Source organism: Apteryx mantelli, chromosome 2, assembly GCF_036417845.1.
Source record: "Apteryx mantelli isolate bAptMan1 chromosome 2, bAptMan1.hap1, whole genome shotgun sequence".
NCBI classification, from domain to species: domain Eukaryota; kingdom Metazoa; phylum Chordata; class Aves; order Apterygiformes; family Apterygidae; genus Apteryx; species Apteryx mantelli.
The window spans coordinates 80,520,692-80,537,451 of record NC_089979.1 but is presented as its reverse complement, the minus strand read 5'-3'; the positions used below and the strand labels follow the sequence as shown (position 1 = coordinate 80,537,451).

The following is a 16,760-nucleotide window of genomic DNA, read 5'->3' as shown; positions in this document are numbered from 1 at the left end:
GATGATTTCACAAAGTATCCAGATTAAATTGAGTGAATTAATTTACTGTAATATTAATACAATGCAATTGCTGAGGCATTTGCTTTTTATTGCAGCAACATAGACTTACTTCTACACAATTTTGCTTACCTTTTGGGTATTACTCAATTCAGTCACCCACTGAAATGAATGCCATTGAGTAACATGGAGCTCCTGAGGAAATAAAAAACCTTGCTGTCAGTGGTGCCCTAAAAACCTTTGGCTGAAAAAATATTGCATTCAGGAATGATAATGTGATACAGCCTAGCTGAGATGAGCACTGTGCACCAAGACTTTTTATTCTGGCCAATGACTATCTGCCATGGCTCATTTATGTGGCCTATGGCTGACTTTCTGCAGAGGATAAGGGACACTCTTTTGCCACATGGACTACCACTTGTGGAGCCAAGTAGCACGTGAACTCATTTTCCATCCTAAGGGCGTCATAGAAAGCATCCTCACAAAAACCACCTCAGCTCCTCGGGGCAGCTGCATGGAATGTGGAACAGCCCTCAGTGCTGCCGCATGTGGGGCTTGCCGGCATAGCGGGAATACACATCTGCCATTGAGACATTGGGTCCTTGTGTCTGGGCCCCAATAACTGGTTCAGAAAAGATGGTTGTTCAAGTGGAATGACAGGAACACATACTGGAATAAAGAGATCCTGTTACTGATCGATTTCCACTTAAAAGGAAATTTTGGAGTAATATAATTAGAATGAAATTTTCTCTGGTAAAATGTGCATATAGCTTACTTTCTAGGAGTGCTACCAATTCTCAGGTCCTCTTAACTGCTCTAGGAGTGGAAGGTGTTCAACAACAGCTTTTAAATGGGTGAAGGTGGAGGAAGAAAAGAAAGGATAGCTAGTATCTTACAGTTTGGCTGAGTGAAAGATAATAAAAAATCCAAACTGTTTTACTGAAGTCAGAGGTATATGTAACTTTGTCTCCCAGGGGGTGATCCACAGTTATTGTCTGTTATCTTAACTTCAATAAAATTGCACACAGAGTGGAGCTATAATATCTTGCATGGGCTAGGATCTGCTCTGTTATAAGCATGCTGCAGTATATTCAATATGCATATCTCATCACAACAAACTTTCTTTCTAAGTGAGGTGTCTGGGTAGCAAAAAATAACTTCAGCTTGAAAGGAAGTAGGGTTGTTATTACTACTCATTTTATCTTCATAACCTAACTACTGTATTAAGTTTTATATACAAAACTGCCAATGGTATTTTTAAGTGCATCTCTCATCCAGGCCCTTCTTCTGGCCTAAAATTGCATCATTTTTTTCTTCTTTAAATTTTGTTCTTTTTTTTTAATATATCTTTAGAATAGTAATCTCCCTCTTTATATAGGTCACATAGGCAGTGTATTCCTTCCAGGATAACCTGGCCCTTAAAAAAAAAAATTGTTTTTGTCTGGATAAAACTTCTCTACCAAACAAACTGTTAAGGACAGATAACCTAATCTAAAATAATAAATCATTTTTTCAGATATTTTCCTCACAGGTGAATGTTACAAATTTATCCTCTATAAGAACTCTAGCGAGCTGGTTGATTTTTCTAACATATAAAACCAACATTTTTTTCTGAAAAGAAGGGAACAAAATCAAAGCTATTTTGGCTCAGTTGATGTTGGCGTATTGATATTGGCATATCTCACAAAACCCTAATGTTTAGCAGTTAGAGAATTATCATAATTTACTGAAATCAAGCAGATTGTAATCACAGCTTTTTAGAATCTGTGTGACTCAGACTCTGGAGGCTGGGTGTGGTAACATGCTGTAAGGTCGGCTGTCAGTCTGAAGGGCTGGCACTTAGCCAGTCTTAGCTCTGTATGCATGGAGCATGACTTCTCCCACCTCTCAGTCTTACAGTAAATAACCCACTTACTACCTTGCCAACATGTTCCCTCATGTCTTAGGAAAGCTGTAAAACTGAAGGTATTAAAGTTGAGAAGGATCTTGTTTATTTTCAGAAATTGGTGCTTTTGCTGAAGGGCTGGACATTGAACCCTTGACAAAGATGAGGTCATTCACAACATTAACGAGTCATTACATTGAGATATATGTTGTCCTGATATAGAAACTCATAATCCGTTTTACGCTGGGGGATTAGATGTGGTGGAGGAGTGGAAATTTCATAAACTATTGATTTGAAAACTCAGACAAGTTTGCTTTGTTATTTCTTTATCTTAAGCTTGTCTAGGCTGTGTAAAGAATATTGTGGAGCACAATTCCCAGTAGCGCCAACACCTTTTGTAACTTGACCTTTTTTACTACCTTGTTGGATGAAACCACGCTTAATTAAAATGATGATGAAAATGTGTTTGGGAGTTCAACCTGTAAGTTGTCTCACAATAACACTATTCTATGATTCATATAAATTAGTGATAGGCTGTTACAGAGAGCTGCTTTTTTTCCCAGTAATATGATGCAGAGAAAATTAAAGAAGCTATCAAGGCAAAAAAAAGTTAAATTTCAAATGTGAAACAGAATCAGAAAAAAATACGCATTTTTAAAGACAGAATTCTTCTCAGGTCTATAACTGCCTTTTCCTTTGCAGATTGTCTTTGAGCAAATTAGATTCTAAGATCCTATTGTAATTATTCCCCTCAGCAGACTTCCAGTCTGACTTCTTAACAAACAGGTCTAACAGATATTCTTCAGAGGCTTAGCTTATACCCGGCAAATCATCTAATTCCTCTAGGTCCTGCGGCCGAGTGGATGGGCCAATTGAGCAAGACTCAGGAGAGCTGAATGCTACTCCAGGCTCTTGCACTAGCCTTCCAGGGTGCTGCTAGTCTCTAGGCTTTGTTATCTGTAAAACAGAGCAAATGATATTGGCCATTTTTGTGAAGGATTTTGAAATCTGCTGATGAAAAATATTGCATATAAGCTGGTTATTGGTATTCATATTATCAAGAGAAAGGGCACTGTGCAAAATTACATTGAATGTCTCCCTGAAGGAGAAAATGAAGAAACAGTGCCTCAGCATGTCTGCTAACGATTAACTGTGCTACAGTTCTGATATTTTGTATTGCTGGGCACTTTCGTTATGTGTAGAGGCAGAGTCTCGCCCTTAAAGACAGACTCGTTGCATGGAGAATACTTTCTGTAGGGAGCACAGGCAGGAGCACGTGTAGCAGAGCAGTATGCTGCCAAGCGGGTTGTCAGTAAGCTGCCAGCATAGCACTGATCTGGGCAGAAGGCTGGAGGAGGTCCAAACATTGTGCTTATGTTCCTGCCAGAGGCTGCCCTTCCAGAATGGTAAGGGCATAACCATGCTTTATAAAGTTTGTGTGAAGACCATAATGTTCCATATTCTTCCACCTTAAAAATCTGTCTCTTCTACAGAGCATCCCATGCAGGAACAGTAAGTACTCTACCGTGACAGTCAGCTAGGCATTGTTTTTCTACTTTTGTATGCAGAAAGACAAAGTAAAGAGCTGGTCCAGAAAGTCCAGCTCTCCTGACTCATAAACATATGTCTTTTGTATGAATCAAGCATTTGTGGAAGTCTCCTACATAACATTTTTTTTCCATGAATTTCATCACCTATACCCTCGCTTTAAAAGTCATTTTAATGTTTCATATTTTCTTTATTTTCTCTAATATAACAACAGAATAAAATGTAGTTGATTATCCTTGACTTTAAGACCAAGGAGGATAGATGAGCACTTATCAAAGGAACAGCCATCAGAGTAGGATTTAATCAGTCGTACCTTCTGTGTGTGGCATGCAGCTTTTCAGAGAGATGCGGAATTCTCCTAGGGAAAAATGATGAAGATTTGGGCAGCTCACGCTTTGCTAAATACCATCCTTCTCTTCTTTCCTCTGACCCCCATTATGTTCCAGTTTGGTCCATTTCCCTTTGGAAAAGGCAACTGAACTCTTCATTGCCAGTGCTGAAATGTTCTAGCATGCCTGCCTCAGCTCTTAGTTTGCCACACCTGTGAATGCATGTACTTTGCTGTTATTTGTGTATGTATTTCATTTCTTACTATGATATGCATTTGTGCAGTATGCTACATCATGTCCAGGGGGAGTAACAGCAGAGCAACCTGAATTTAAACTCAAGAGGTAACTAGCCTGGCCCCTTTCTAATTCTTTCATTACTGCAGTTCCTGAATCCACTCTTTTTCCAACTGTATGATTTCAGTATAATATATATTCACAGAATTCCACCTAAGTCACTATCATTTGGATCCAATTGATGTATGCTTAGCCTGGGATGGTGATCTGCAGCTTTATCTCATGGTTTTCCCCAGAAAATTTCTTATAATGTTGCAGCCCATTTCAGTTCTGACATCAGGGCACAGCTCTACCAATTCATTGCTCCTTCTGTGGTATCATCTCATTTCCCCAAAGCAGTGTGCAGCCTTTTGGCTGGACATTAATAATAGTAAGGCATATATCATGGTAACAGATAAAGTATCTATTATATATTTTCCCTTTTTTTTTTTATTCCCATTTCACCACCAGCTGCATTCAGACCAGGATAAAGGAGATGGATCACTTAAGTACATCCTTTCTGGAGACGGAGCAGGAGACCTCTTCATTATCAATGAAAACACTGGTGACATCCAGGCCACAAAGAAACTAGACAGGGAAGAAAAGCCTGTATACATACTTCGTGCCCAGGCTATAAACAGAAGGACTGGAAGACCAGTGGAACCAGAATCTGAGTTCATCATTAAGATCCATGACATCAATGACAATGAGCCAATGTTTACAAAGGACGTTTACAATGCCAGCATTCCTGAAATGTCAGATGTTGGTAGGTGCTAACTAATAGCTGATTTCAGTGTCTGGTCTGGATTCTTTCTGCAGAGTTACTTAAGGGCCCAAAGTTTGTAGACACTGAATACAGACACCTGTTGTTTGAATTTTGAGCAACAGCACCTCAGCCACTTAGAAAAACTAACCCCAGGAGGATAGTGACAATGGTTTACTGAAATCAGAGGTATCAGCTGGGTGACACCCACTCCCTGTGTTGTCCTACAACAAGTGCAAGTTACTGCAATCTAGCATAGTTCACAGTGAAAGAGTTGAGCTAAACTGTGTCACGTGACACTTTTAAAGAGCTTAACACACACTGGTATCATGATTTAGCACCAGTGTAATAATATGGTAAGCCATAGTCACCTGACTGTGTCCACACCCCTAAATCTATTGAGCAACACTTGTTTAGGCCAGGATGGTAAAAAAAGTGGAAGAGGGCAGGTCCAGAAGGGGGTGTACACACTTGAGGAGAGAAAACTATCACATAAATCAGCTCATCACTGATTCTGAGATATGCCATTAAATACCTTTGACCTTGGTTGCTCTTTTTGTTTCTTTTTAAGCAAAAAATAAGCCCCAGAGACCATCGATGTCAGCTGAAATCTTTCCTTTGATTTAAAATGTATCAAGCTATATAAATTAATTCAACAAAGAAAAAGAAAATAATTTCTTTCAAAAATGATTTTAAGATTGAATCTTTTTCAGACAAACTGACAGGTTTTGATTCTTTGTCTCTGGTTCTTAGGAGGGTCATTTTGATTTCTTTGTCAGGGAGAGATGGATGCTTGAACCACAAGAAGCACGTTTCTAATCTGAAATAACATACAGGGAGAGAAGCATTAATTAATCACAATCAAGAAAGAGGTTAAAATAAAGCTCAAGCAATATGAAAATAAAGACTGTGGGGCATACTCTCTCCTCTCATTCATGGGACTTGTCACATGGACGGAACCTCATACGGTGGAGAGAAAACCTAATATTCCTAATATTTGCTGTTTAATATGTGAAGTGAATACTTTGTTTGCAAATCCATTTTAAATCCCAAAACCTGAGTTCATTTTTCATATTTGTTAATGCTTTGCCTGAAATTCAACACCATTTCTTTTTCTAGAAGGAACATTAAAAATTCAGATTTACATTCCTGTGTCAAATACCTCAGGACTAAGCTTGTTCAGAGTGTAAATTTTAGTTTGACCTGTTACAAGAATGAGTAAATTTGAAAAATTTTATTCTTGACGTAGATTCAAATTTTCAATGCCTTCAATACCTGGGGGAGGGGGTTTCTCACTTCTTCATAGGAAATATAATAAAAAATCTCCATATCTAATCAATAACTATGTATTTTGATGGACTCAGAAGAAGCCAACTATCATTTTGTTATTGCATCTATGTCCTTTAGGAGCCGAGACACTTATACAGAATAAGAATTTCTCTGAATTGTTGTGACAGATTTGAATTGAACCTGAACTATGCTTGTTTTGTCTAAAAAAATCCTTTTAAAAAGCACACACTTTTCTTATAGGTATTCCATATTGTCACACTACCCTGATCCTTAGTAGTGTTCAAAGCAGATGTACAAGAATATCGCAAATAGACATTCCTGATGCATTTTGAGAGATGTTTTACAGGCCTATGATATCCAGTTATTTGTAATAAACATCCCATCTGTGATTTTTCTGAGATTTTCCTATCTATAATTTAGACACTGCCTTTTATACACAGTTGTAGTATCAATACAGATAGGAAAACTTGGTGACTACTTATAAATATTTTTAAATACAAGGAAGATTGATCACCCTGTTTTCAAGTTCAGATGTTGCTCTGAAGCCTTGTGCAGTTTCTTTCACTGGGGACACAGAGGATTTTTAGCAGCATTCTCATCCCCGGCTTAGGGTGAAGAATTCCCCTTGCACAAAAAATAAATAAGTGAATGCAAATACAGCCTATAATTGAGTTGCATTTCCAAAGGAAGCAGCTGCAGAAGTATCCCTGGTCCCTGGCCTGTCTATCTCCAGGGGAGGAAAGGAAAGGCAGAGTGCACAGAAAGGGTTATTTTATTCCAGCTCATTGCTCCCAAAGAAGACACAAGATCTGCATCCATACAATCTCATGTCCCAAATAACCAAGTGAGATGTTCTCCTTGATGGAAAAGATTAATTTCATTCAACTGCCTGCTAGACCTTGGGCACAAAGAGATGTGAATTTTCAGATGACTAGTATTGACTTTCGGGTGCTCTCAATTCGTGTATTTCTATGGCAGCATTCTCCATGTATTTCAATCAAACTCTCTATACAAACACTTCAAACAAACAAGCAGGGATAGGAAATAGTATTTTTCATCCACAAACATTTGTTATGACATTTAAATTGCTTTAATGCTGCTAAAATAAAGACCTATCCATGCCCAGATTCAGATCATTAAAGAAAGTCCAACTGGCTAGATAGTACAAACAACTACATCATAAACTGTGTTGTTAATGGAAAAAAAAATGGATTTTTATTTTCTTTAATTTATCATTGCAGGCACCTTTGTTGTACAAGTCACTGCAACTGATGCTGATGATCCTACTTATGGAAACAGTGCTAAAGTTGTCTACAGCATTCTCCAGGGACAACCGTATTTCTCTGTCGAATCTGAGACAGGTCAGGAGACCTTATCTGTCATTCTCTGACAACATCTGTAATTTAAAATGACATGCTAAGCCAAGCTAGGACATATTAGACAAAAACTTCAAAGAGATTACATCTTTCTCAATGCAAAATCTGACAAACTTAATAGAGCGATACATCTGTAAACATGACACCTACGTTATTTTAATCTTACCAGCAAAGTGTAATAAACGAAATTAGAACTAGATGTGAACCAGTTTTCAATCATTTTCAACAAAGAGTGAGTACAGAGACTGTTGTAGATGCTTAAATTAAACCAAATAGGTTGGCTCTTAGAAGAAGAGGAGAAGCAGGTGGGTGTGAAAGAAAATGCTTAATCCTCATAGATTTTCATAATGGCTAAATTAAGACTGAGGGTTTGTTCTTTTTTTTTTCCTCCTTCTGCTTCTTTAAAACTTGTTTAAAGTAATTATAATTTCTGTACATCTGCAACATATCACTTTAATGCTGATTTTATGAAAGAAGGCTTAATTAAGAATAATGATATAAGAGGTAAAATTGGCTGTTGCTCTACACTAGAAGTTCACAAATAGAATCCCAAACTTCAGAGTTCTGTTTTTGGAAGATGTTTAAGTTATATACATTGACTGGAATTTCTTATGGGCTGAGAAGACAGCTTTGGAACCTGTGCATGTAAAACATATGAATTCTGACTGACTGAAAGAAACTGCTGTATCATTGGACTATCTCATTGCATACATAATCTTCAGTCTCTTTCCAAGATTTGCAACAAATTTCTCCTGGAAGAAACAAAGGACCTTGAGAAACTATTTAAATGGGAACATCCATTATGATAGGTTGCTGGAAGCTAGTGAAATTGGTTCTCTTCAGCATCCTTACAGAAAAGGAATGGAATATCCCAGAAAATTAATCAGGTTTTAGCATTGTACCCTAACCAAATCTGAAGGATTTGGGCAGGGAGGGAGAGTGTAGGTGTCTCAGAGAAAAACCTCTGAGGTGAAAAAAGGTGCTTGCCTCTGAAAAAAAGGAAGAACCAAGATCAAAGGGAGTTTTTTGGAGAAAGGAAGAGCAGACTTCATGACTCAGAAGAAAACCCTATTCTTTTTGAAGCTGTAAGTCCCCAAAAATGAAACATGAAGAGAAATCCCTCAACGATGGTCTGAAGTGATAAGAAAGGCTAGGAAAGATGCTAAATTTGTTGTCCAAAGGTACACCTAAGCCTATCTTATGATGCTTACAGGAAAGAGTCACCTGTTTTGGAAATCTTTGCAAAACTTTTATTTATTTGCTTTCATCAACATGTGTCAAGTTGGGAGGTGAACTGTAAGCCAAAACAGACATTTTGTGAAACTCAGAGAAAGCAACTTTTGCTGGAAAGACGCCCTTGCTGCCCAAGGCCTAGCAGAAACACTGGTCTCAGAACTTACTAAGTTAAACTCTCAGAATGTAATGCAAGACACAATCTGCTTTTTGAGATGATGCACAAAGACCCAAAAGTCGGGGCAGTACAAGGCTTTCTTCAGTCTTGAGATGCTTTAAAAAACTGCCAAAACAGCTTTTGGATCCCAACCACATTAGTTCTGAATCAAAAGGGCCTGACACTCTCTGAACTGAGAGGAATCTGCGGGTTAATCTTTGCTTCAAGCATAAGGGTATTTGGATACTACAAGAAAGCGAATTTTTGCACTGATGCCCTCATTCTGAGTTGGGCAGTACACTATGTGTTCTTCTATTCAGAGATATAGTAAGAATGACGTTGCTGAGAGTTCAGCAGTAATGGTCTTTTAGCGAGAAGGTTATGCAGAAGAAGGGGAAGCAAGGTAAACCGCAGGCTTGATCTTACTGCCATAGATCAATGACAAAACTATCAAAGTGAAGTAAGTCTCCACTGAAGTTGCTATGAATTTTGCCATGGATTTCAGTACTATGATTTCCCCCCTTTTGCCAGGAAGGAGTCAGTTTTTAGCCTTAAGAGACCCAGTAAGAACTCAAACATTTTGCTTCACAGTAGATCTAAATGATTGAATTTCAATAGGTATTGGGATCATAACTGATACTTGTGCCTTTGACGAAGGAAGTGCTTGGCAAAATTGTTTCAATCAATGTAAAAATATAAATATATATACTTGGCATGCTTAGATGCTCACAATTTTCTTAATTAATTTCTCTTCTCCTGTTTAATGTTGCTGCACTGCCTCTTTAATGATGTCTTGTTGAAGTCTGCTTCTTTTTTTTTTTTTTTTGCCATGCCTATCAAAATAAAAATATTGACAGAACAGGGGAGAAAAGATGGAGCACATTATAATGAACAATGAGCCTTCTTCCAGTTCAGTAAGGGACTTCAGCATGGAACGCAAAGGGAGTAAATAGTTATGTAAAGTAACATTGCTCACAAATAGATAGCATATCTTCCTGAGGATGCCACTAATATTGTGTCTGTCACACAGGCAGAAACCTGAGATATGATATGACAAGTCTGTAATTTAATGTGCCAACTCATAACAGTAAATACTTGTACTGGGCAAAGTTTATTCATTACACAGAGACTGTTTTGTTCTGTAGGCTTTATTTTTTCTTTTTTTTAATTATTAATTTTAATGAAATTCAACACAGTATTAGTGAATTTCTCCTCTTTAATTTTCAGGCATTATTAAAACTGCTTTGCTAAACATGGACCGTGAAAACAGGGAACAATACCAAGTGGTCATCCAAGCTAAGGACATGGGAGGCCAGATGGGCGGATTATCAGGAACCACCACCGTGAACATCACACTGACCGACGTAAACGACAATCCACCGCGCTTCCCCCAGAGTATGGAACACTTAGGTTCTATGTCTTTACAGTAGAACGGACAGAAATTGATATATTTTTTTTCACCTCAGTTATTTTTTCTGCTGTCATTAACTTACAGAGTGTCAGACTTGCTTTGAGAAAGAAAAAGAGAGCACAAGGAAGCAAGCAGTAGCATCATGCTAAGGTTACTTACAGTGGATGGGAAGCATATCTTTAATATTTTTGCTCCAGTTGCAGTAGATAGTCTGAGAGGTGAATTAACGTACAAAAACAACTCCTATTTTTTTTACTCATGAAATAGCATTGATTGATATCATTATATTTCTAGGTTAATATTGTTTCTGTAACACCTTGTAGCTGACTGTGTTTTTAAGATGGATGTTCCGATCTAACATATCTAGGTTTTTAAACATATTTATTTAAGTAGGTAAAATGATCCTAAAAGCAGTTCTATCAAAATGAATATTCACCCAGGAAGCATTTACTTCAGTGGATTTATTCATTGCACACAGAAACAAAGACATATATATAAATATTCCAGATATTTCTGCCTGTTTTTATTCCCATGCCTCAGGTCAGTTGGCAGGTATCTGTGTGAGATTTAAAGGAGCTAGCTGGGTCACATCTCTTACAGACACAGTCATTTGTAATAATTCATGGTCATAAGTGATTCAAAAAGCTTTAATTCATTTCTCTTCTCTCCTCTTTTCTCTTTTCTCTCTTCTCTCTTCTTTCCTGTTTTTTTTGTTTTGCTTTGTCTACCACTGCTCTGTGTGTGCGTGTGTCTGCGTGCATGTGTGTCAGTGTGTGTCAAGTCAAGAGCAGCTGTTCAAGAAAATAATTGCAGATACTATCAGACAAATCAACAAGCTTTGGCAGCTAAATCACTGGGAAATTTACTGGAAGCAACTTGTCATTTAAGTTCCAAGTCTGCTCTTTGCTGTGGGCAAGCCTTTTCCATTTAAATTAGAACAACTTAAGAGGAAATATAGCACTCTGCCTCCAATGAGTTAATTATACATCTCTGGACATAAGTGTCTTCAATACAAAAGCCAAAGATACAGCTCCATAACGCGAATATTCCCCAAGTAGTTTTTTCTCAGGGGAGATTTCAGTATAGCACATTAGCAATAGGCGTTTGGGCTGGATTTGCTTTTAGTGTTACTATGTAGTATTGATTTCTGGCAGGTCTAAATATTTTGTCTTTTGACCTCAGGAAGTTTTCCACATTCCGTTTTCATATGGCCAAAAGAAATCATGGTAGTGTCTAGAAAGGGACGTATGTTTCTAAAGATACATGTAGGCAGAAAAAACAAAATGCCCGTCCTTCGTACTGCAAAATAGGTAGAAGAAAAAGTTACTTTTATCCATACGAAAGTAAGGCAGAAGCTGAAGGTTTTCGCCCAAGGAAGGCCTGAAGACACAGCAGCTCACTACCTCATCTGTGAATGACCAACATAGATGGTGCATTAAGAGGTGGTATCCAAAATATCACGATCCTGACTGACAAAAGTTTCCTTCTCTGTCCGCTGTAGGCACATATCAATTCAGAGCTCCTGAGTCTACCCCACCTGACTCACCAATTGGAAGAATAAAAGCTAATGATGCTGATGTGGATGAAAATGCAGAGATCGAATACAGCATTACTGAGGGGGACGGATATGACATGTTTGGAATTATCACAGACAAGGACACACAGGAAGGAATTATAACTGTCAAAAAGGTACACATCTTAACATACTTAATCCCAGCCTCTGAAATACCAACCAAAACTTTACCTAATGCGTATTTCTTTTTTCTTCTTTCTATTGCAGCATGTGTTGTTTATTGATTTGAATGCTATTTATTAGGAATCTCTACAACATTCCCTATGAAAAGCCTCTTTTATACAACCAATCAGGAACCCTGCTCTTATACCCTCCTTTACTAAACCAATGCACATGCTTTGAGGGATCTAAGACGGTAAATAATCTATGGGGTGGGATAGGCCTGATGGAAAATTCTACAATCTGAAGATATTCACAGAGTAACTCAAAGAAGTACACTCTGTGATTTGTCACTGTCATGCTTACAGGATTTGCTCACTTATTAGAAAGGTGCTGTGGTAAGACCACAGAAATAATCAGCATCACATTGCCTACTTTGCACTATTAGAAGGTTTGAATTGTATAGGCTATAGCGTATTAAAGTACATAGACAAATTTCTTTTGACTCACATTTTGTGAAAATGTAATTAAGAAAATCCATCATTGTGCTTTTACTTCAGAAAAAAATCACAGTGCCTTGTTGGATCACAATGGACATCATCTACTAGGTTGCGCATTGGCTGTCAGAAAAGGTTTGAGAAATATTGTTTACAGTGGGTTATCAGGCAAGCTTGATAAGGTTACAGATATCATCCTCCATCAGTTCAAGTTCAGTCAGCACTAAATAGACATTGTGTAGATTTTCAGAACATGCACTTTGCTTGTTGATATCAGTACGACACCTGTCATTACTTGTTTTTTAAGAGATGCCTTCCAGGGTCTGATTATGATATCTGTCTAATTCTGTTTGCATTTCTATCTGTTGCTGACGGAAGCCATGGTTTCTGTGGAATTTTGTACAACATAATGGAAAAATAGGGTGACTCCTCTCTCCCCAAATTTCTCTAAGTAGGTACTCTGTAAGAAACAGTCCCTACATGCTTCTCCTTCACACTTTTAACAGAACATAATATAATCCTATCCTATCATAATATCATGTTTTCCTTGACAGGTGGTCCTCGATCTCCTCTGACACCAGATGACATGCTGTTTCATTTCAGTAATGGAATGCCAATATTTTAACAAGCAGCTCCTATAAAATCTTTCCCCCTATAGTGTGTGATGCTTAATGCCAAGGAACAGACAAGAAAATAACTAAATGCCAAAATTATCAGAATAAAAAGCATGAAGAGTTGAGGCTATTTGAGAAGGAATGATTAATCTAGGAGTTTAGGAGTTTCAGGCATAGAATTCCCTGCAAATGTACATTTTTGTGGAGCTTATTGTTAGTGGCATACAACCCCTTTCTGCTGGCATTTTAATCCCAGTACAGGCTCCCGTTACAGCACAGGCGTCTCCCTGACATCCAGCCATTCATTTGGCACATCTGGCTGCAAGCCAAAACAACACCCACAGACCTCTCAGACTCCCTTCTTTCTCTTCCAAGGCACTGGATTTTGAAAATAAAAATCTGTATATTCTGAAAGTGGAAGCTACCAATACTCATGTGGACCCTCGATTCCTCTACTTGGGACCATTCAAGGACTCAGCTACAGTCAGAATTCAGGTGGAGGATGTAGATGAACACCCAGTGTTCAGCAGACCAGCATATATAATTGAAGCGAAAGAAGATGTTCCAATAAACAGCGTAATAGGAACAGTAACAGCTCAGGATCCGGATACTGCCAATAACCCTGTCAAGTAAGCACTGGCTATTTCACCTCATGCTTAAATTTTTTACTGATTAATTTTGTTTTATTCATGTCAGCATACAAAAAAAAAAAAAGCTTTTAACAATGAAATTGTTCAGGTGTGCTTAAATGCAAAGTATTGTAGATGGTAAATGATCTCTTAGAGTATATATATGTATGCGTGATTGTGTGTGCATGCCCCTTGCATCATTGAATTACACCTTAGCTTCTTCAATAACTAATGCTTGTGGTTATTTCTCAATGACACTGCATACATGGGAAGATAAACTGCAAAAAAGAGCACTAAAAGTGGTTAGTGTTCCCTGTCCACCTCTAACACTTTCCAGTGCAGTGCATCCTCTTGGCTTTGTGACAGGGGAGTGATTCAGCAGCCCTTTCTTCTCCCATCCTTCCAGCCCTGGTTAACTGAGGTCACATTTACCTTCTCTAAACTACAAGTAGAAACACCTTAGAAGCAGCTCATGTGCACATAGACTCTGATCTCACTTCTATCAGTGTAAGGTTAGTAAGATAAGAATCAGGATCATGGACTTCATGAATTACACTTGCCATGAATCAATAAACTATGCTTAGAGGAAGTGGAGCAGACTTTAAGGTCAGAGTAGCTAAACCTAAGCTCTCATTTTCTGTAAATTGTTTAACAGGTACATTGTTGGTTTATAAATCAGAGGTCTCACTTAGAAGGTTCAGTGCATCTGAAAACATACTTGAGTACTTAAATCATGTTGAATGAAGTAGGAAAGGACTTTTAAATAGCTGTGCCCTTTAATTAAAGTTCATTGCTACTGAGAAGCCAGTAAAAGGAGGAAATGAAAAACACAGCAATATTAAATTCAGGTCAATTTTCAGCATGTCGCTAGGTTGGACACCTTGGAAATGCAAAAGTAGCTTTAAGATCAAAATAGAACAATGCAAGTTTAATAAAGTCCACTCCACTGATTCTTTGCACCTCTGCAAACAACTGTCTTTCAGCAAGATATCTCACAATGCTTATGAAACATGAATAAGTTTTAAGCTCTCAGCTCATCTTGCGGGATGGATAAATATTATCATCTCAATTTCCTAGATGATGAAACTAAATCTAAAATCCTTTTGTGGCAGAAAGCCTCTTTGTCTTCAGTTTGTGTGCAATGTTTTGCACAGAAATCCTAGTTCAACACTTAAACTTTCTAAGGTTTGGTTTTATTTATATCATGACATGCAACAATTATACGAACTTCTGGATTAGCAGAGCATAGTAATGTAAATGGACACATAGTTTTTTGCGAACCTTGGAGAAGCCCAGGGACAGAATAAACACCTTCTACAGCATGTGTTCTTGGGCACACTAGCATGAAAATTAAAACTGGGTTGGGGTGGAAACCTGGCCCCTTCCTCATATGAGCCTCCTTTTCATATCTAATGGCACTGCAGAGTAAGGGAAGTGATGGGTCTGTTTCTTTGTGGTGAGAACTACAACTCTTTGCATTTCACATGAGCACCAGCTCCTAATTGCAAGAGCTCTATATTGAATAGGAATTATACGCATTGTATATATGTGCATTGTTGAGTGTTGCCTACTGGCTCTTTTTCTGAATGTGTGTGCTAGAAGTTACCAGTCTTTGACAGGACAGTTCTTTAATACTGTACAGGTACTTTGCATATTAGGATAAGGAGATATTAGATAATTATTGCGCAAAATATAATAGAAGTGTCAAAATTCATGCAGAGCAGCAGAAACTTGTCTCCCTTGTATACTACCAGCATGTAACACTCAAGGTGAAAGGAGAATAAAAAGAAGAATGAGGAAGAAGTTAAAGTAACAGAAATAAATGCAGCAAGAGGAAACAGAAAAATCAGAAGAGGGGAAGGAAATCAACAGACAGCAGCAGCCTGTGAGATGCAAACTTGCAACAAGATGTGATTTTATGGTGTTAACATCTTGGGTATCTCCTAGATGTTAGGGGCACAGGTTGTATCTGCATCTTCTTGACAGGGTGATTTTTTTTTCCATCATGCAATGGAGATGCTAAATCTGATTTTCACTCTGAGCTTCAGGAAAGATGCAATTAGACTGTATATATATGACTTGTCACTTGCTTGTCAATTTTCCTTGACATTTTAAAATAAAATCTTTAGACACTTGATGTTACAATGAAAGCCTTGCATTTTCTCCTCTACTTGAGTGAAGATTTCTCTTTTTAAACAATCTGAGCCCTAACTCTGTTAGATGGAAGATCCTTTGATCTTCCATTAAAGAAAACCTTCACAATATCATTATGAAAATGCATTATGAAAAATTCACACACACATCCCTTCCTGACCCACAAATCTTCCTGACTTGCTGTTGCATTAGATGGCAAGCCGCTGAGTAAAAGACAACAATGAAGCAACAGCAGAGTATGAAGTGGATACCTGCTCTGGTTATTAGAGTGCATCATTTACCACCTGTGTACTGGTAGAGCCAAATTTCATCAGCCTAGCTCTTATAAATAAGCTTGGCTGCAATGTGACATTAAGAAAATGCAAAAATATACCAATAGATGTTTGTCTATATTTAAATAGTCATCCATAGATAGGAACATCAATAAATTCCTGATTAACACTCCACTGTCCAGTTGTGCTACAAAAAAAAAAGTTTTGCATTCTAATTGTGCTTGATCTAAACAGAAATGATATTATTATCCACTGCATACTGCAAAAAAAATGCTGCAACTGACTGTATTGTACATCAGGTCTTTTTAAATTGCTAGTTGAGTTTTTTTGCTATAGTAACTCCTCAGAGGCATAATGAAGTTCATCAGTCACTGGAACTGCCTCCCTGCTGTGATTTGATTTACTAAAGTATCCCAGATGAAAATGATCTGCAAACAAATGTAAGGCTTAATTTTGTTTGTGTATTTTACTGACAACATATTTGCATGTGTTAGAGTCTCTCTTTCTCCCTCCCCTTCATCCTATTATATACAAGGAGAGAATGGAATCTACGTGTATACCTTTTAACTTCCTAGCTTGTCAGTACTTCAAGGTTTGAAAGGGGTGAAGTCCTGAAATCTGACAAATATGCACCAGTGATTTCATTAAATAAATGTAAAA

At 37.8% G+C, this 16,760-nt stretch overlaps 1 protein-coding gene across 2 annotated transcripts in view; it reads left to right on the top strand.

Annotated features, from left to right (window-relative positions):
* The window catches only part of LOC106482919 (cadherin-6), a 105,079-nt gene that overhangs the window by 75,098 nt on the left and 13,221 nt on the right, over nt 1–16,760 (top strand). For both annotated transcript variants that reach the window (XM_067290979.1, XM_067290980.1), the window contains 5 exons: nt 4,504–4,798; nt 7,327–7,446; nt 10,079–10,246; nt 11,764–11,951; nt 13,421–13,674. In XM_067290979.1, the coding sequence (XP_067147080.1) occupies nt 4,504–4,798; nt 7,327–7,446; nt 10,079–10,246; nt 11,764–11,951; nt 13,421–13,674 (1,025 nt within the window). The remainder of the gene's footprint in view (nt 1–4,503; nt 4,799–7,326; nt 7,447–10,078; nt 10,247–11,763; nt 11,952–13,420; nt 13,675–16,760) is intronic.